This window comes from Morone saxatilis, unplaced genomic scaffold (genome assembly GCF_004916995.1).
Source record: "Morone saxatilis isolate NCDOM2014 unplaced genomic scaffold, NCSU_SB_2.0 Contig21, whole genome shotgun sequence".
Classification (NCBI taxonomy): domain Eukaryota; kingdom Metazoa; phylum Chordata; class Actinopteri; family Moronidae; genus Morone; species Morone saxatilis.
Window position 1 is genome coordinate 8,399,084 of NW_023339774.1, and position 20,114 is coordinate 8,419,197.

The following is a 20,114-nucleotide window of genomic DNA, read 5'->3' on the forward strand; positions in this document are numbered from 1 at the left end:
TTGTTGGTTGTGTTTTTTTAGGGAATAAAAATCATGATGTACTTTTGAGTCTGGATGGTATATAAGTATGACACATCACCTCTTTACAAGATGTTCCCTGTGGATATTTCTCCTATTTTATTTACATTGGAAAAGGGTTTACATTTATATTTTGTCAATTGCAGTCCACTTTATATGTAACGTCAACATGAGACAATGAGAACATGATTATGTTTTTCTACAGTCAAGTTTCACACTTATATGTCATAGTGTTTACCTTGTTCACCATCTTATTGTTGTGTGTAAGCATGCTGATTAGCACTAAACACAAATAACATCTGAGGAGGCAATTTTGTTATTATGCACCAATGAAAACATACCTCTGCATAGTATATTCCATTCCTGCCAATAGATCCTCCTAAATGTTACACTCTGGGCCTTCCATCAAAACGTTGAGATATTTCAATCTGGCCTAGCTATAACATAATGTTTTTAGGTAAATTTCAAGTAATTAACATGATGAAAAATGGCACAGAAATGTAGAGACTAAACCTGCTAACTGAACTAAATATTCAAGGCAGATCAGATAAATGTTCCCTGTTCGTATTTATATGTAAATTATATTAGATTTCCCCCAGTTATCAGAGAAAAAATGTGTTTTGTGATCTAAACTTTGAATCACATCTTTCTCCAGAAGAACTTTCTCTTTTTAGAGCTAAATAATAAAAAGGATAATTAAAATAAATCTTGATTACAATTACTACACGATTGGTTATGCAGCCATAAAGAATAGATTTATTTCTGCATGGCTCTTTGGTTGATCAGCTCTTTAATTTGAAATTAATTTTAATCTTCCCTCTTTGTCTCCTCCTCTGCCTCTCTCCAGTCATTGTGTACGGCTCAGAATGTGAATTGTAGAGACCTGGAGGGACGACACTCCACTCCCCTTCACTTTGCTGCTGGCTACAACAGAGTGTCGGTGGTGGAGTACCTGCTGCACCACGGGGCCGATGTGCACGCCAAGGACAAAGGGTGTGATACTTAAGTTGTGGTTTACATAAAAATAAACATTTATAATCAAATTTTGGTCCGTTTTGGTTTACATAATAAATTAGAAAGTCATCTGCAAGTTATGGAAGGTATTAATATAATTCTGTGTGTTTGTATAACTGCTGTTGTTCCCTTACAGTGGTCTGGTCCCCCTCCATAACGCCTGTTCGTACGGTCACTACGAGGTGGCCGAGCTGCTGGTCAGACACGGAGCCTCGGTCAATGTGGCTGACTTGTGGAAGTTCACGCCGCTCCACGAAGCCGCTGCCAAGGGCAAATACGAGATCTGCAAACTGCTGCTCAAGGTTAGACCTGCATTTTCATCTCCTTACACCTAACTAACTTACATACCACTAGAGAGTATGAATTCATGCATGGGCAGCCTCGTAGCAATCAACTCGATAATACACAGGGGTAATCATTGCCATGAAAATTAGTCTAGCGCTGCAAACTCTTAATAAATATACATTTGTCTTAAAGTTCTAGATCAAAGTTAATTGAAGTACATGAGGATAGGGCTGGCTGATATATAGCTGAAAAATCCCAATAAAATGTTTGGGTTTTTTGTCATTGAACTAATTAAAAAAATTAAATAAATTCTTGTTGTTATAGATGAAGAGTCTATTGCCGATACATATTGCTATTGTTTTATTGCCCAGGCCTAGATGAGGGTATCACCTCCACTTTCATGTTGTTGACATCTTATTACATGGACATGGATGTGGACATTTTATCGACTTAACATTGAATCAGTAAGGAAGATAATCGCCCCTTATAATTTCTCCACTTAAAGAAGCAGTTTCTAAATCACAGTGAGCAAGTACCGCATGTTTTTCCTCTGTTGTCTCTTTAGTTCCCTTTGGTATACACTAAGAAATTGCACTCATAGCATTTGCAAACATTAGCATGCCATTTGCAGTTAACATACAGGATGCTTCTGGGTGTGTTGGAAGTCTGCAGTATTCAAACATTTAAATGCAGCTGTTTTCTTGGTGTTTCTTTAATGCTCTGTGAAAAATACGCTTTATCCTCTTCTGCATACTGCTTCAGAGGACAGTATTTACCAGACATGACAGAGTCTCAGTGAAAGTCTTTTCTGTCATTTAATGCAAAAGCTGCTGACACGATATCATCTGTTACTAATGCAATAAATGACATCTGGCCCCCTGTGAATATTTCGTGTTACTCAGCATGTACAAATCAACAGTATGGATTTTGAAATAACAGTCATCAAAGTCCTTTAACTGGCACTTCAGAAGCTAGTATTTACTAAAAGGTGTGAGTTGTCATGCTCTCTGGGAATTTTCAGCCTAGTCGGGATCAAGTCTGACCAATCCGACGACAAGGCGATTGTCACGTCTTGCCAAAATGAGTCCTGTGAAATGTTGCAGGTTCACAGCTGAATGTGTTTTTGTTTTTCCTATCATACTTACCTCCGTCACCGCTGTGTTGTTGCCATATGGGGCTGCATAAATTATTATTATATCAACACTGCTGAATTCACGCACATAAATGCCCACATCGAGGCAAACGCGCATCAGCTGCGGGGAAAATGTGCTGCTTCAAGATTGTTATTTATTATAATAATTCCTTTACTGTCATTGCACAGAAATAAGTATCAGCCTTTAAGAAAATAAAACAACTTAAATACTTAAAAAATTAAAACGGAATGTAATAAAAGACCACAATACTACAAAATAAAGTTTGTACAAGGTGAGACAGGTAAAAGCTATTGTGTATTTTCAATTAAATATTGCAGTAACAGTGTTCAACAGTGCAACCAGAGAACTTATTGTGAGATTGATAAATTCAGGCTGACAAACTAGTAACAAAGAAAGTGCTGCACACAACAGTTCACTGCAGCAATCACTAATCACTTTGAGGCTAACTTCATTTGAGCAGTGCTGCTGGTAACAAAGTAAAAGTGTGATGCTTCAGTGAGTGCATGGGTGTGGTGTACGGTGCAGTGGAGCTGCTGGGATGATGATGGTTGAGGGGAGTGGCATTGGGCAGTAATGGGGGCAGTGTGATGGAAGGTGACGGCTCTCTGGAAAAAGAAGTTGTGCTCTGGCTTGTGTGGGCTGATTCCTTACAAATGTTGAGCGATTTCCTGGAGCCAGCATGCTGGATGATGCGATTCAGTGATTTGAAAGGAATCTAATTGACAACATTACGGACGACCATTAATTGTTGAAGTGTTTTCAATTTGCACATTAAAAGAAACTCAAGTAGAAATTTTAGCCGGATTTGCTAAAAAAAATTTAATGCAAGGCTGAGGTGGAGAATTTGATAAAAACAATATGCAACAAATAAATCATGACTAAAAACTGCAGCAGCTGAAAACATCAGACCTGTGTGGAGCAATGTGGGACTTTAAATAAGTCATACATTTCATATTTCCATCACGTTTCCACATGGTTTTCCACTGCTTGAGGTTTGACTACAGCTCTTTTTTCATTATGTCATCTTCTTCTGCAGTGGCTTAATGGCACCTGACTGGAGAATTAGTTCCACCACCAACTGTTTATCTTGATGTGCCTAAATCGTAATATTTACATAACAGCAGTGGATGGAAACGCCAATGCTTTCACATTTAATGGAAATTCTAGTAAACTATGAGCTACATTTGGAAGGAAACCTAACTATTATTAATTAAATATCTTTGGGTTTTGAACTGTTAGTGGCAAAAAAAAAGGAAGCAAAAGAAGATGTCACCTCTGACTCTGGGGAATTTTAATGAGCAAAGGTGTTAATTGTTAATATTCAGATTAATCTATAATGAAAATAATCATCAGTGGCAGCCCTACAGTGGCTGTCTGACCGCAGTCATCCAATTGTCAGCTGTATGTATGTCAGCATAGATTCTGTGGAGTTCATAAGCATCCGTTGGGGAGATGGTGCTTGCTTCATTCTCCTCAAGTAAAGTCTTTGTGCTTCTTTTAACCCTTTTGCCTGCAGGCGTGTGTAAATAGTGAGAAGAGGACTCAGTACTCAGCTGAGGTGCGCTAGTGTTTAGGGTCGCCAAGCCTGACAATCAGTCTGTGGTCTGGTGGTACACAGTAGAGCTTTGAGGCCCAAATTATGGAGTCGTTCCTTTAATTTGACTTTGACCTGCAACAGTGAGATGTTTCCCAATGCTCACGAAGACCGGTGCTACTGTAGCTTATCATTGCAGTACTTCAGGAACACCATCTGCCTCAGCAGCTTTGTTTGCGTTCATCCAACGTAAGGTACACTTAACTTAGTGGGAGTTTATTACAAGCGATTGTTCATCCTCGTCTTTGTTGTTTTTTTTGTTCGGTTCAGCGTATCTGGGCGGCTGTCAGGCGCTTTATCATTACATATGCAGCAGGAGACTAAACATATTCCTCAGCGTCAGTGTGCAAGCCTGGTGAAGCCTCGTGTGCAGATAAATCCCAGTCAGTGCTCTCCAAACAGTCCTGGAGTTCAGAGATACAGCAGCTCCCTCAGGCCACACTTTCAGTAAGAGGTCTGGAGGCAGAGGTTGGAAACGCAGACAGATGATCGATTGTTCAAGGTGGTGGGAAGGTTTGGCATTTTTCCACTCTGGTTGGAAAAGCCTCACACCCGCAAATTTCAGTTGGATTTTTAAGCTTGTGTTTGTGATTCCTGTGTACACATAGCAGCACCCTCATTTCCCCTTTAACACACACACACACACATGCACTCAAGTAACAGAGTGTTCCCACACTTTGGTGTTAATCTGCCATGGCCTCGGGATGTAACTGTTCTCTCTTACTGAATAAACTATTCCACAGTTCAGCAGTAGCTTTTCCTTTGTCTACTTTGTTTGTTGTCAACTTTCTATTGTCCTTTTTTTCTGTTGGATTTGTGCTTCGAATGAAAACTCCACTGCATTTGCCCCCAGTACTGTGATATTCTGCAGGCATCTTGTGAGACATAAAAAACGCATATTAGCATATTCTTTGTTAGGAAAGAAGTGCAAGAACGTAATGAATTCCTCCTCATTTACTGAAGAAGTGTCTTGTTAGCACTTGGCATAAAATGTGTGAACTCCGATGACTTATGATCTTGGCTGCATGTGTTATCGTCTTGCAAGAGACCAACTGTCAGCCAAAGCCGTGTGACATCTTCTTGTTTGCGGTTTCTGTTGATGTAGGTGTTTTTCTCTCATTTATTCATTCGTTGGGGCTGTCACTGTTCACAATAAATACCCAGCTCTGCTTGTGTTTGTAGACATGCTAGTGGCGTATCTTTGGTCAGTCCACCATTGAAGTCCAGACTGACATATCTCCACTGGGTGGATTGCTGTGACATTTGGTACAGATATCTATGGTACCCAGATGATGAATCCTAATGGCTCTAGTAATCCACGATTTTACCTCAAGCAGGTTGACATTTTTGGCTTTTAGTGAAATATCTCAACATATATTGGAAGAATTTCAATGAAATTTGGTTCAGACATTAAATTTGTCCCTCGAAATTATTTTTTATAACTTCAGTGGTCTTTTCATCTAGTGCCACCATCAAGTCAAACTTTCAATTTCATCAATACTTAATGACTAAATACCTGCAAAACTAATGATATTCCCATCAGCCTCAGCTGTACTTTGGGTTTAGTGCTAACCATCATATATTAGCATGCTAACATGCTGAACTAAGATGGTGAACATGTATGGTAAACATTACACCTGCTTAAAATCTGCATGTTACTGCATTGTCATTGTCAGCTTTACAGAGCCGTTAGCTGTTAGATTCGTTACTTCCTATGAGCTAGATACTTGTTTATATACAGTTTATAGGTTCTGTAAATGAAACGTTTAGTTAAAAGAGTATTGTCTGAATCCACCGGAAGAGTAACAAAACCGACATTTACTTATATGTAAATGTCCTCAATTATTGCTTTCAATGGGTCTCTATTTAAATTTTCCTGGATAAAGAATAAATTACAGTGGGAATGTGATTACATCAGCAGCAAAGAGATAATAGAAATGGAGAAGTAGGGCAGAAAAACCATAACATGGATAGGTTCAAAAAAAAAACTTTAAAAAGAAAGGGAATACAGCCATGAGCGATGTATAACGGACAGTTTCAGGCCAGCAGTGGATGCCCAGGGGAGTGGTCCCACTACATCAAATTTTAATGAGTGGATTTCAAAACTAACAATGAAATCACAAGTTAAACCGTAACCTAGGAGACAGTAGAATGATGAAAATGTCTGTCCCCCCCCCCATCTCCAGGGTATGAGTTGTTTTCCACTTCACTGGATGTCCTGTCCTCACCTCTCTACCTCCTTTCGTCTCTCCCCCTCTTCTTCTCTCTGGTGAATTACCTTCATCCACTTCTCACTCGTCACTTGTCAGTGTCTCTTCCTCGTCTAAGTGAAACGTTACCACTGGGGTTTAAACGATAAGGGATTGTCAGGACTGATGTTTTGTAGGATAGCTGATATTTTGTATATATTAGTCTTTAAATGTAGTCTTTGCTTAGAGACTAAATTGCCCTCTGCATTTTAATTACAAACACTGTCTACATCATAGACGTTAGTGTGCGTGGACATACGACGGATAAGCATTTCTTTCTTTATCATCTTTCTTTCCTTTACACTGAACGCTTCCGTTTTGGCCTCCTCTCTCCAGCACGGAGCAGACCCCACCAAGAAGAACCGAGATGGGAACACGCCTCTGGATCTGGTAAAGGACGGGGACACCGACATCCAGGACCTGCTGAGAGGAGACGCCGCACTGCTGGACGCCGCTAAGAAAGGCTGCCTGGCCAGGGTGCAGAAGTTATGTAGCCCCGACAACATCAACTGTCGGGACACGCAGGGACGCAACTCGACACCTCTGCACCTTGCAGGTAACGTGCATGTAGAAACACCAAACAAAAAGCTGCACACAGAGACACACACAGTAAACACCTCCCTAAATTGAGTAAAGCTCATTTTGCAGACACATTAAAATGAAAGATAAAGCCAGACGCTTTTAGTTACTGTTTGGCTGAAGTTTGCAGGATTTAAGCGACTTTTGACATGGTATACTTGCTGGTGCCAATCACTCTGGCTGCAGTATCTCAGAAACAGCCGACCTCCTGGGATTTTGGCTCAGTGCAGTGCCAAGAACAAGGCAATAAACACATCCCGACAACTAAAGTCTTGTTCATGGACAGGCAGTCGGGGACAGTGTAGCAATTTATCAGTGATTTTTTAATTTTTTAACACCATTTTCGATCACAGTAATCATTGAGCAGGTTTACCAGGCTCTCAGGTTTACTGGTGCACTACAATATTTATGAGGACACTCAAACGTTAATATTATCATGGATTGTGAGCTCCTTAGTGCCACCACCGAACCAGTTTATGTATTTGACATAGTAACAGAATTATGTGTTTCTATGATGGGCATGACATCCATAAAAATCAATCAATATTTGTTCAAGTAACACATTTTTACATGGATACATTTAACGATAAATAAACTGTATTTATATATAACTTTTCTGAACACAGTTTTACAGTAACAACAACAAAGGAAAAGAGATAAACAATAAACTTTATTGAAATGGAATTAATAACAGTAAAATCAGTCAGGTTAGACACAGCAAAAGAGGCTGGTAAAATAAGACTTGGGGGAACAGACCCGTGCCTCAACAGCTCGGGCTGTGTTGTGGCTCACAGGGGATCGACATGTCTGAAATATAACTGGGAGCCTGACCACGCTGCGCCTTAAAAGTTATCGGCAGGATGTTTAAGTTGGTTTAAAATGCACCAGTAGCCTAATGTGTTGTCATCTCCTGGTAATTGTTAGGAACTGGGCAGCAGCATTTTGGATGAGCTGGAAACAGGCAGCTAATGTATTACCTGAGGAAAGGGAATCACAGTAGTCAAATATCACTCCCAAACTGCGTGCACTGTCCTTTCTTTTGAATGATAGATGTGACTAGACAGAAAATGTAAAAGACGGTGCGCCAAATAAAATGATGTACAATTTAGATAAGTTAAAATGTTTTGTGCCATCCGGCTCTTATCACTACATTTTTAAAGAAAAGATTTGACATTTTGGGAAAACACGATTTCTTCTAGTTGCACATGTTCGGTCCTACTATCTAAAGGCCTTGTTTCTGCCTGCTTACAGGATGTGAGCATGGATTTGCCTGTTAAAACATATGGTGTACTGTATTGACCTTGGATCTTCTACAATTTTTAAAGTTTTTAATTCCTGATAGCAGAAATACTGTGGGCCCTCAAAGGTGCACACACACACAAACACACACACACACACACACACACATATTTTTTCAGGATCTGTAATCATGATAATATCAGCCTCAGAGATAACAAGAGAGATATACGCCGTTCTGCTAGAGCACCTCTCAGGCATAAACACACATAAACATAGTAAAAACATTTCTTCAAACCTGACCTTAAAATGGAGGCTCAATATTTAGATGTTGTGTTTTTATCTTCATGCTTTCGTTATATTCTCGATAAAATTATAAGCACAAACATGAATAATGTAATGATTACTTTCAAGCCCATGAATGGTGCTGATTTGACTTGTTTCGTGATTCATGTTGGCATGAATTAAGTATTGAACCGGTGTTGTCGGGGTTAAAAGCCTCTGCCTGTCTCTCAGACTACTTCAGGTTTTTCCTGTAGTGTTTCTCCATATAATGCTCTGATGGGGAAATTGACTTCTCTTTGTCTTCTCATATGTCTTTTTAGATTCTGTATTATAGAGACTTTCACAACTAGACTAGCTTAGATAAAGTGTATTAATTAATTAGAAAATGTTTTGCAGCATGACTGGCAATTTTAAAGTTAAGAAAGTGTTGAAAAACACTTTGAAGGTCTGTGATTTTTCATAGATCTGACCACTTAGACACACACCCACGCACCCTCTGCCTTCGTGCACTTGCTTGTGAAAGAAAAAGATGATTATACGCTGTCATACTGCAGCTGATGTAGGCTGACATGTCTCTCTGTCTTTCTCTCTTTATTTCCTCCTCTCTCATTACCTGACAACATTTTTGTTTCTCCTCTTTTTCTCCATTTATCTCATTCCTCGTCTTCCTCCCCCCCACCCCCACACCCTCACCAGCCGGCTATAACAACTTGGAGGTAGCAGAGTATCTGTTGGAACATGGAGCCGATGTGAATGCACAGGACAAAGGAGGGCTGATACCTTTACACAATGCTGCTTCATACGGGGTAAGACGCACACACACACGCACACACACAGGCTTCACTCACACTGGAGACTGACTATCTATTCATATAAATCATATATATTTTAGGATAGAACTCGTATCCAATAAATGTATGAACTCTTCAGCTTAGTGCTGAGACAATCAGCTGATTAAGCTCCTTCTTGGTCGACTCACAATTAATCAAGAGCAATTTTGATAGCCCAAATACCGAATATTTGCTGCTTCCAGCAGCTAAAATCCAGATTGTGCTTTTCTCTGTAAGTTATACACTGAATTGTATCATTTTAGTGTGTGGTAAACGTAGTTTTGGGACTATTTGTCAAACAAAACAAACATTTTGATCACCTTGGGAATGTGATGGCCTTTATTCACAATTCCCTGGCATGTTATGAACTAACTGTATAATTAGAAAGAGAATGGTGAGATTCAATTATTGGACTATTTGATTTCCTTTCCATTCTTTTGTCCCGTTGCTGTCCATGCTAACGCTGCTAATTGTGCCTCATTTGTCTCAGGTAAATGTCATGAAGTATGCTAAATGTTTATGTGACATTTAGAAATTCTTATTGGAGGATTTAAATCCATATCACATGTGGGATTTATATGGCAAAATACTTTATATTGTGTTTGTGATATGTAACAGTGTTTTCTCTATTTAAATTATTATTATGATACTTTTTTGTCTTAAGAAGTGCATTCATGTGGTTTTCCCATCATGTAGAGTCGTTGGTTGTCTCTCACATTTTCCTCATAGCTCGACAGCATTCTGGCACTGAAAGAGTCATGAAACACATGTCTGAATGAAAATTTGATGAGCTCTGCGTTTTAGAGACATACATACACACACACTCAACGTTATCCCCCCACCGGTGCCCAGAAACAAGCTACATTGTGTTTGGCGCTAAGACGAGCTGCTGACAGACGATGAGGGAAAAGAACAGGATAGACGGAAAGGAAGGACCGGCGGGAAAACGAGAATCATGATGGAGTTAATAATTCACACAATTTCTGTTCCAGAGCATCCCACGTATTACATTTTCTCTGATCACGATTTTTATAGCACTCATTCACCAGACTTCACACATTTGCTCTTGTGAAGAGCTTGTTATTGCTGTTGTCTCTTTTCCTCCTTCATTTCTGATCTCTCTTCGGTGCTCTCCTTTACTTCTCTCCTCTTTTCCTCTGTTTTGCTCTCTCTACATCCATCATCACCACCTCCTTCCTCTTCTTCACCTCTACCTCCTCTCCTCTTTTCCTCTGTTTTGCTCTCTCTACGTCCATCATCACCACCTCCTTCCTCTTCTTCACCTCTACCTCCTCTCCTCTTTCTAGCATGTGGACATTGCCGCCCTGCTGATCAAGTACAACACGTGCGTCAACGCCACGGACAAGTGGGCATTTACTCCCCTCCATGAAGCAGCCCAGAAGGGGCGGACTCAGCTCTGTGCTCTGCTATTGGCCCATGGAGCTGATCCCACCATGAAGAACCAGGAGGGACAGACGCCGCTGGACTTGGCCACGGTGCGAGCGGCTTTCTTAGAAATGTTTCACAGTATGGGTCCTCAACACGTGTTATGAGTCAGCGCGTGGCAGTGTCATTAACTTCAAATGTTTGGCTTGTTATGGATAATTATTCAGACAGTGGAGCACCCTGAAAAGAGTTTGCAGAAATTTGGATGGCAGAACAGGTAGCTTCCTTGCACCCTAATGAGGATTCCTAATAAGCCTCCTAATAGGGCTTCTTGTTTGACTGCAGGTACCAGAGTTTGAGAGAATAACATGTCCCTGCAGCTCATGATGCTGTTACATTAGACCCCAGTTCTGCTACAGATTAGAGATTAGAACAAAAATGATGCTGGTAGCTTTGTCTGCGTGTTGACTATGAGAATAAGCTTAGTAATGAATACTGTACAATCAGGCAATGTATTGACCATCAAACTGAGCCTCAATTAAGCACTGAATAACAACCTGGATAATCCAACTGCAACCGGAAAATGTTAAATGTGTGTTATTTAGACTCTCAGATATCTTTTCAAACCACCATTCACTAAGTGGATATGTTTTGTTGTTGTTCTTGGCTGTTATTTCAAGGGATTGTGCCAAACTTTTGACAGACAGAAAACACATTTTTTCATTTAACTGAATCAATAAGAAACAAAACTCACCAGGGATTTTGCTGCTACATCCTAGCAGTGGTCTGGTGTGACCAGTAGCTTATGGTGGCTAATGCTAGCAAACTTTAGATAAATATTGCTATATAACAAACATTACTGTGTCTCACTTTATGACTCATATCCACCTTTGCTAATGTCTCAATAGCTTAGCATCTTAGCCAAATGCTAAAAAAAATGTTAGTTAATGTTCAGTAAATGTTACATAGTCTGGCTTTAATTATTCTTATGTGTCATAATTTAATAATCATTGCTTTGTGGTTTGATCGAATTGTCTCTTGGGAGGAGAGCATGGTGGCTAGCAGGTTGGAAAAATAAAAGGAAACGACTGTTTAAAGCCCATTTAAGGGTTGTTGTCTAAATAAGTTTCCAGCAAATGTGGCAGGGGACCGGATTTATCCACTAAAGAAGAAAATAGTGGTCATTTCAGCCAAAAATACATCAACAATATGTCCGTCTACATCTTGTCATTCTGTCTTGTTTTCATGTCTGTTGCAGGCTGATGATATCAGAGCACTGTTGATTGACGCCATGCCGCCAGATGCCCTGCCGAGCTGTTTAAAACCCCAGGCCACCGTGGTGAGTGTCCACACGCGTACGTACAAGTGCCGACAGAGGGCTTTCATCTGATACTGCATTGACTTACTGCAAGAAGAAACAGCTTATAACCTATCTGGAAAAAGGCTCATGAATTGAGCTGAAGCACATTGAGTGTGAGAGTTGAAGTTGACACTTTAGCAAGTGAAATCAACGCCCTCTAGGCAGTTGTCAGTTTACATGTAAGCACTGAAAGCATTTTAACTACTGAAGTGTAAGAGATAAAAGCAGCTGAAATGTCATGTGACTTATAAGCACTGAAAGCAGTTGAATCATCAGTTAAAGTGTAAGAGATGAAAGTAGTTGAACTGTCATGTGAAAAGAAATGACAGCTGAAGTGTCAGTTGAACTGTAAACAATAAAAGTAGTTGAAAATAAAGTGGCTGAAAGTGCGTGCACTGTATAAAAAAAAAAGTGTCTTTATTCTCAGGTGAGCGCAAGTGTGGTGAGTACCGGTGCGGCAGGGGGCGTGGTCATCTCTCCCTCCCCATCCCCATCTTGCCTGTCTGCAGCCAGCAGCATAGACAACCTGACCACGCCCCTCAGTGACATCACCGTGGGTGGGGCCACTGGACCAGCAGACGGAGCATCTGGGTCTGACAGGAAAGAAGGAGAAAGTACGTACAAACATATCCTAAGTCAGGGGCTGGTGCGGTCGCCTGCGCGGGTGTCTTAGATGTTGTTGATGTAAACACGTGTAACCGCCGGGACATCACTGCTGACATCACTGTGTCTCTGCAGCTCTGCTCGACATGACCATCAACCAGTTCTTGAAGAGTCTAGGGCTGGAACACCTCCGAGACATCTTCCAGCGGGAACAGGTATTCAAACACATTCTTTGTCGTGTGTCTGGGAAGAAGACAAAAGTATGAGGGAACAGCACAATATGTAAAGAACTGGAGAAGCTCATACAGTAGATACAGTGGGAGGGAGAGAGAGAGAGGGAAAGACAAGTAAAGAGCTTCAGATTCCCAGTGAAATATACATTTCCTGATATAAATATTAAACTTTGTCTTTTTAGGTTTATTTCTCTGACATACGTACTAGTTCAGTCTTGTTTTAAACTATTTTATTTAACCAGTTGTCTTTCCTTTTTTTTTTTTCCATTTTACGTCATTTTTAGCCATCCTATGGTTTTATGGATTGCCATAAATATTGGCTCAGACATCCATGTTCCCTTTAAGACCTTAACCTTTTATCTATGGTCATCAACATTTTAATTTGTCCAACACTTTTATGGCGTCTTATAGCCAGGTTTATGGCTAAATACCTGCAACACTAATGACATTCCCATCAGCCTCAACTATAATATGTGTTTAGTGCTAATTAGCAACTGTTTGCATGCTAACACACTAAACCAAGATAGTGATTGTTGGAAATGCACCTCAAAGAGCCAGTAGCTTGGCTGTAGACGGGCAGAAAGAGGTGGTGATGTAGACAGAGCAACAGAAACAGAAGAGGGACACAGATGGACGGAGTGAGAAAACATCGATAAAGAGAAAGAAAGGGGCTTGAGGAGAAAGATGAAGAAAATAGAAAGACAGAGATAGACGAAGAGACAGATGGGGTGACAGAAAGAGGAGTAAGCAGACAAGGAGAGAGACCGAAATAGAAAGTGAAATTGAAAGGTGACAGCGGGCAAAAGGCTAAGCATAGAAGGCAATGTGGGAGCAATATGGAGGATATGTGTGTTTGTGTGTGTGTGTTACATTTATTCTTGGTGCCCTAAAGGGAAACAAGCTGTCATTAACATTCAGATGAAGAGTGAGATGGAGGTGAGAGTCAGCTGGGTGTTAATGGAAAAATACAAGAAGAAAAGGAGTTCTGATTTAACATCAGTCCTTTTAAGACATTTTATTATAAAACCATACTTTTGCTCGTGTATCAACTTTGTGCTGTGTGAATCTTCCGTCTGTTCCCTCTGTAAAGCTTCACTGCTCCCTTATTTGTTGTTGTTGAAGAGGATTAGTAGAAAACCTTGTCAACATAAAGTCTGATCGAATGGTTTATGCAAAATATATGGGAATAATTATTATTTCTTTCTAGATTTAGCCATTTCTTGCAGACAACCTGCAATACATTTGCAAGATTGCAAGGAATTAGCAGGAGGAAATATTTTCATATTATCATTTACATCGACGACCTGGCCAACAGGCAGCGACAGGAGGCGGGTCGATACAGCAATTAAAATAAAGATACAGCTAGTGCAAAAAATCCCAAACAATATTAGACAGCACAATATATACAGTATGTACACAACAGAGATCTAAGTACTGTGTTCCACAGAGTCAAATTCAAAAGCAGCAGAAACTATCGCATGTAATGAGTTAGTAAAGAAGGGTAACTGGATAAAGGTGTGCAGTTTCAGCATCTTTTGCAATTCGTTCCAGTCACTAAAAGCAGGAAAACTGAAGGAGTAGTGTCCAAAGTAATGTAGTACTACGAAGTAATAATACATTTGTGACACTTTCATTAGTTTTAGTTGATTACATTAAGCATTCTGAAGAAGTAAACAACTGAAGTTTTCGCCCCTTTGCTGTAACTGAATCGGGGGGGTTTGTGGTGCCAAACAAATTCCGAGTTTGTATTTTTCTTCTTTCTGCTGGTGCCTGATTAAACTCCCAGAGTGTTTAGGCTATGATGATTTACACCTGTAGCAGTGATCACAGCAACAGAGAGAAAAGTAGGTAAAGGTTAGCGTTTGAAAAGCTGAGTTATCTCTGTCTCCAGCATGAATCTCACACTTCACCATCACCAATTTGCATATGAATGACTTGATTACTGCCATTCATTCATTGACCTTTTCTTCTTTCCGCTTCTGTCTTTCTCTCATGAATATTTGTCAGACCTATTGTCTCTGCAATATGTCTTAGATCATTGAACTCAGTATGGAATGTATTTACCATTAAACGGTAATGGGTCCTTGTGCGGAGTTCTACAGTTAAATACAGTAGAACAACGTCTGATTTAGTTGACAGATGTATAATCAGAAGTATGGCTAGAGTAGGTCATATTGTGATTATAAAAGCAGATGCAACCATAAGCAAGACTGAAAGGGCCTCTTTGCCGTTTCCGGGCAGATTTCGCTGGATGTGTTGGCAGACATGGGTCACGAGGAGCTGAAAGAGATCGGCATCAACGCCTACGGCCACAGACACAAACTCATCAAGGGCATCGAGAGGCTGCTAGGAGGCCAGCAAGGTCAGGAAACACACAAAAAAACACACACATACACGTAAGAGGGTAAAAAACACAGTTTGTGATGTACTTAATGAGATATAATCAACTCTTACAAGCTGGAGCTGAGAAGTGGAAGTAAAGTAAGATTTTATGTCTGATTAATTGTATTGAAATGCATATTTAATCTTAAATAAACAACGGAAATGTTAAAAGATATCATTAATGTGACTTGTGATTTTCTCACAATCAAGCAACTTATCCTGATAACTAGGATTGTGTTATCTAGTTACACATCTTCAGATCAGTTGAGAAACACTTAAATTGCTGATACATCAAACTCTTGGGTTATATTGGTGAATATTTAATTTATGAAAGAAATGGCAGATTAGGCCTTAAACCTAAAGTGTGTACATGCTTCTGTAACAAAGCCATCAAGCAGTTGGTTTTACTGTGCTCAGAAACTGGATAAAATGACCTGTAGTCCAGTGTCGTCATTTATTCTCTCCCTGATTCACTTTGCGTTTGTAGGTGGGAACCCGTACCTGACGTTCCACTGCTCCAGCCAGGGCACCGTGCTGATTGACCTGGCACCGGACGACAAGGAGTTCCAGTCTGTGGAGGAGGAAGTATGCAAACGCACCTTCACATACACTAGTGATAATCATTCGGCTGATTAATCGGGCTGATTATTTGGCATTCCGAGATAATCGGCATCAGCCGTTGAAAATCCCATATCCTTCGACCACTAACACACACATCTAACTACATTTACTCAGAAACACAGATGCTGCACTCACTTAGGTTGATGGCGGTTATTTTTCCACCTCACTGCACTGCATGCCTTTATAGCAGTTTGGTCAGATAATTTAATGATTTCTCTTGGTGGGTTCGTAATCTAAAATTTGATCATGTCTGTCATTAGTAATTTTAGCCATCTGGCAAAGGACAACACACTGTACTAGAGTCTCCCTATCAGTGTCTGCTCCACTGACTATATTTCTCTTGTAAATGAAAGCAGTAATTCAAAGAGACAGCAGATATCCGTCTGAATGGGTTTAAAATTAATAAGGACCATCAGATGTTAACAGAAATTTAACAGGTAATTTAAACTGTAAATTTTACTTGAGAACTCGAAACATGATTGACATGAGTTCTCTCGAGACTATTTTAAAGTTTGAATTGTTAATCGAGGTGACAACAGGTTATCACTTGCACCTTGTTTTTTTCCTAAATATGAAAACACCCCCGGGCTGCTGAGGTTAAAAAATGACTCATCACCCCTCTAACGCTACAGCTGTCCAAAGAGCTGTATGAATCACACCATATGCTATTCACATTCACATGATATATCGAAACTGCATTTCATTAGCACGTTTTTCTCCACACTTTTCGCGTTTTAACCTTCAAAAGCTTTGCACATGTGTGTAAGTTTTGACCTTCTGTCTGTTTATTTCCTCCTCAGCTGCAGAGCACAATCAGAGAGCACCGCGATGGAGGCAACGCAGGTGGAGTCTTCAGCCGGTACAACATCATTAAGGTGTGTAATCAAAACAAACACACACACAGACCAGTTTTCTCTCTTCATAATCACAAATAAGGGCTTTATACTTAATTAACTTTCAATTTTCAAATTTAAATATGGTTGTTTTGTAAATGCATTTTAATTCATTCACAGCATGTTTCCTACTTTTCTCCCTCTATTTCACTCTTTACCCCTCCCTCTATCCCCCCCCCCCCGACTGCAGATTCAGAAGGTGGTGAATAAGAAGCTACGGGAAAGATACGCACACAGACAAAAAGAAATTGCTGACGAGAATCACAACCATCACAACGAGCGAATGCTCTTTCACGGTAATTTAACACGTGTTGCTCTACAGCCACATAATTTCTGTGTTTCATTTTTCAATAACATTTTTGACTTTGCCCATTGTCTTTCATCCGTCTGTGGAGCTGTAGCGTTTTAGCTGACATACTGTTAAGGTTATGATTCATGGCTGGATTTTCCTTATTATATTTACATTATCACAAATGCAAATTAATTTTCAAATGAGGTTTTACTCTAGGACAGAACCTGTAAGTTCCAGTTTAACTTCAGCTCTCTATAGTCGGTGTAACACCTGGTCTGTTCATATAGTTACATCATTGCCAGAAAGAGATACTTGGTGTTGGGAGGAAATGTGGTGGTAGAACCAAAAACACAGGACATGCAAAAGATGCAATTGCATGATATTGTTGAGCTGTTGAAGGAGACTGTGTGTTGTAGCTGGTTTTGACTGTTAAAATACAAAACAGTGTGTTCAACATGGTGACAGTTTTCTTATCACATCTCCCCTGTAGCCTCAGTCAAACGCAGTTCGGTCTTCAATCATTCGTGTGCTCTGAGATGAACTGCAATGTTTTCATTCTGACATTAAGCTTGAATAAATCTCAATAATCTTCAATGTCCCCTTTTAAACCACAAAGCTCGGTCAGGACGCAACCCTCAGGACTGCAGCCGAGTTCTGTTTCTTTAAACGCTGTAGAGTAGAAAATCCCAGGAAGTTTCTGGCTTCTGTGATGCCTGAAACAGTGCGCCTGGCACCAGCAATCATATTATGTTCAAAGTGTCTTAGATCATGGATTTCCCGAGATAACACTTAGTCAAACACTATCTGGATCCGTCTACGTTGTCTGCATTCTTTATACTTTTGTGCTTTATTTATCTGTGATTCACTGCCTGGAGAAGAGGGCTGTTTGTGCAGTTTAAAAAGGGGAGGTGTACTAATTGCAGTGGATGGTGTATGTAGACTTAACATCAGAGACACTATGTTTTCATTATAACTCTTTAAATTACGATTGTTAGTTACTTCCATGTGGGGACTGCCGGTGGAGGCACCAGAAAAGGATATAATACTTTGTGTTTTGAAGCTAAAACAAAGCCATAAAGGAGACATAAAGGAAGTGTCCCTGTCCCCACCCTGGAGCTCTGCAGGCAGTCCATTACATGTTTTTGCATTGCGATGTGTCCTGGCTCACTTTATTTAAATGTCTCCTGCCAGGTTCTCCCTTCATCAACGCCATCATCCATAAGGGCTTTGATGAGCGACATGCTTACATCGGTGGCATGTTCGGTGCCGGGATCTATTTTGCTGAGAACTCCTCCAAGAGCAACCAGTACGTGTACGGGATTGGTGGAGGCACAGGATGTCCCACCCACAAAGACCGCTCCTGCTACGTGTGCCACAGGTGAGACGTTTTATTAGTTAAGTGAAATGTATTTTGTGTGCTCATTTTAACCTGGCTTTGATTATGTAATTCATTTGCACTGCTATGTATACTGAATACACTTTTGAATTGTCCCATAATGCAGTGCACAAAGGAAAAGAGGAATTTTTTTAGCAAATGTTAGCTTCAGGAACATCTTAGAAAGCCAAAAAAAGAAATCTTTTGAAGTACACTTTGCTTTCTTTATTTACTTGACAGTAGTATTCCAAAGCCACTGCTTCATTGATGTCTATCAGCAGAATTTTTTCCTGTCAGTACACAACAATAAGTGAAGTCGACAGCACGCATTAACAAATAAGTATAAAAAAACTAAAGTATAAGACAAACACACAGCCCTAGGCTTTCCTCCGTGTTGCTGAGGAACACCTAGGGCTCAAACAGTTTTCCTCTGCTGCTGCACAATTAAAAGTATTATAAACTCATTTGTGAGTGCTGACGACTTCATTTACTGTTTCGCTTTTTGGGTCGGTCCTTTTGTTTGAGCAGTACAAAACAGTAAAGCACATTGGTTTCCTGTTTACTATTTGCAAAAACAACACACTGTTAAAAATTCAATATACTATAATTATGTAGAATGGAGAATTTGATCGAATTGGATTTTGTGTCAACTAGAATCTCCATTGTGTTATTGCAGGAAGCAAAATTAAACTTTACTCTGAGCAACAGTTTTATCAATTATACAAATATTTGTGTGAGACATCTGGTACCAACTGTATATGTCCATTTATGTGACAGTACCACTGACTGCATCATTCTTTGCTTTTGGGATTTCAGGCAGATGCTGTTCTGCAGAGTGACACTGGGTAAATCCTTTCTGCAGTTCAGCGCCATGAAAATGGCCCACGCCCCCCCCGGACATCACTCCGTTATAGGACGACCCAGCGTCAACGGGCTGGCGTATGCAGAGTACGTCATCTACAGAGGGGAGCAGGTGGGAAAGCGTGCACACACACGCTCACACACTTTGTTACATAATTATATGAAATAAGTAGAGTTGTGCCAATTTTTCTTTATCAGTTAGTCAGTCTGTGGATTTCTTGGGTGGAGGGGGTTTGATGCATCACAGGGGTCTGCAACCTTTACAATCAAAAGAGACACTTTTGGCCAAAACAAAACAAAAATTAATCTTTCTGGAGCTGCAAACCATATTTGATCCTTATAATGTTCATTTCTCACCGCAGATCAAGCATACTGGTAAGCAAACAAATCTGCCCACGCACTATCCCGTTTTCCTTTTCTTTTTTTGGATTTGGAGTCTATAGCTTGCCTGGCTATGGAGACTGCAAGTAAACTATGAGCAACCACTATTGAGATTTGGCAATATATAGAGGAAATGCCGCCAGGTCATGACGTAATGTATGATGCACATTTTAGCTGAAAAAACATTCAAATCTTTTTCTTTCACTCAGTATGTAACGGCTGGACATTTCTACAACTGGAGAATGTAATATTCACTTTAGGCCTACAACAATGATGAATGGAAACGTAAAAAAAGAACGGTTATTCATTTCCATATAGTTTTTTGTCAAAGCCACTGGAGAGGAGCCGCAGGTTGCCGACCCCTCATTTATTATTTTGTCATGTATTATCTTAATGTCACAGAGCCCAAGTTGACATCTTGGAATAGCTGACCAACAGTCTAAAATCCAAAGATTACATTTACATGGATATAAAGCAGCAAAT

At 40.1% G+C, this 20,114-nt stretch overlaps 1 protein-coding gene across 1 annotated transcript in view; it reads left to right on the plus strand.

The window, feature by feature from the left end:
* The window catches only part of LOC118332475 (poly [ADP-ribose] polymerase tankyrase-1-like), a gene marked incomplete in the record, with an annotated part of 81,481 nt that overhangs the window by 56,928 nt on the left and 4,439 nt on the right, over positions 1-20,114 (plus strand). The window contains 14 exon segments of the mRNA XM_035667779.1: positions 866-1,011; positions 1,169-1,334; positions 6,651-6,870; positions 9,111-9,220; positions 10,552-10,740; positions 11,889-11,969; positions 12,418-12,604; positions 12,729-12,808; positions 15,068-15,188; positions 15,696-15,793; positions 16,630-16,704; positions 16,913-17,018; positions 18,206-18,392; positions 19,206-19,362. Coding sequence (XP_035523672.1) covers positions 866-1,011; positions 1,169-1,334; positions 6,651-6,870; positions 9,111-9,220; positions 10,552-10,740; positions 11,889-11,969; positions 12,418-12,604; positions 12,729-12,808; positions 15,068-15,188; positions 15,696-15,793; positions 16,630-16,704; positions 16,913-17,018; positions 18,206-18,392; positions 19,206-19,362 — 1,923 coding nt within the window.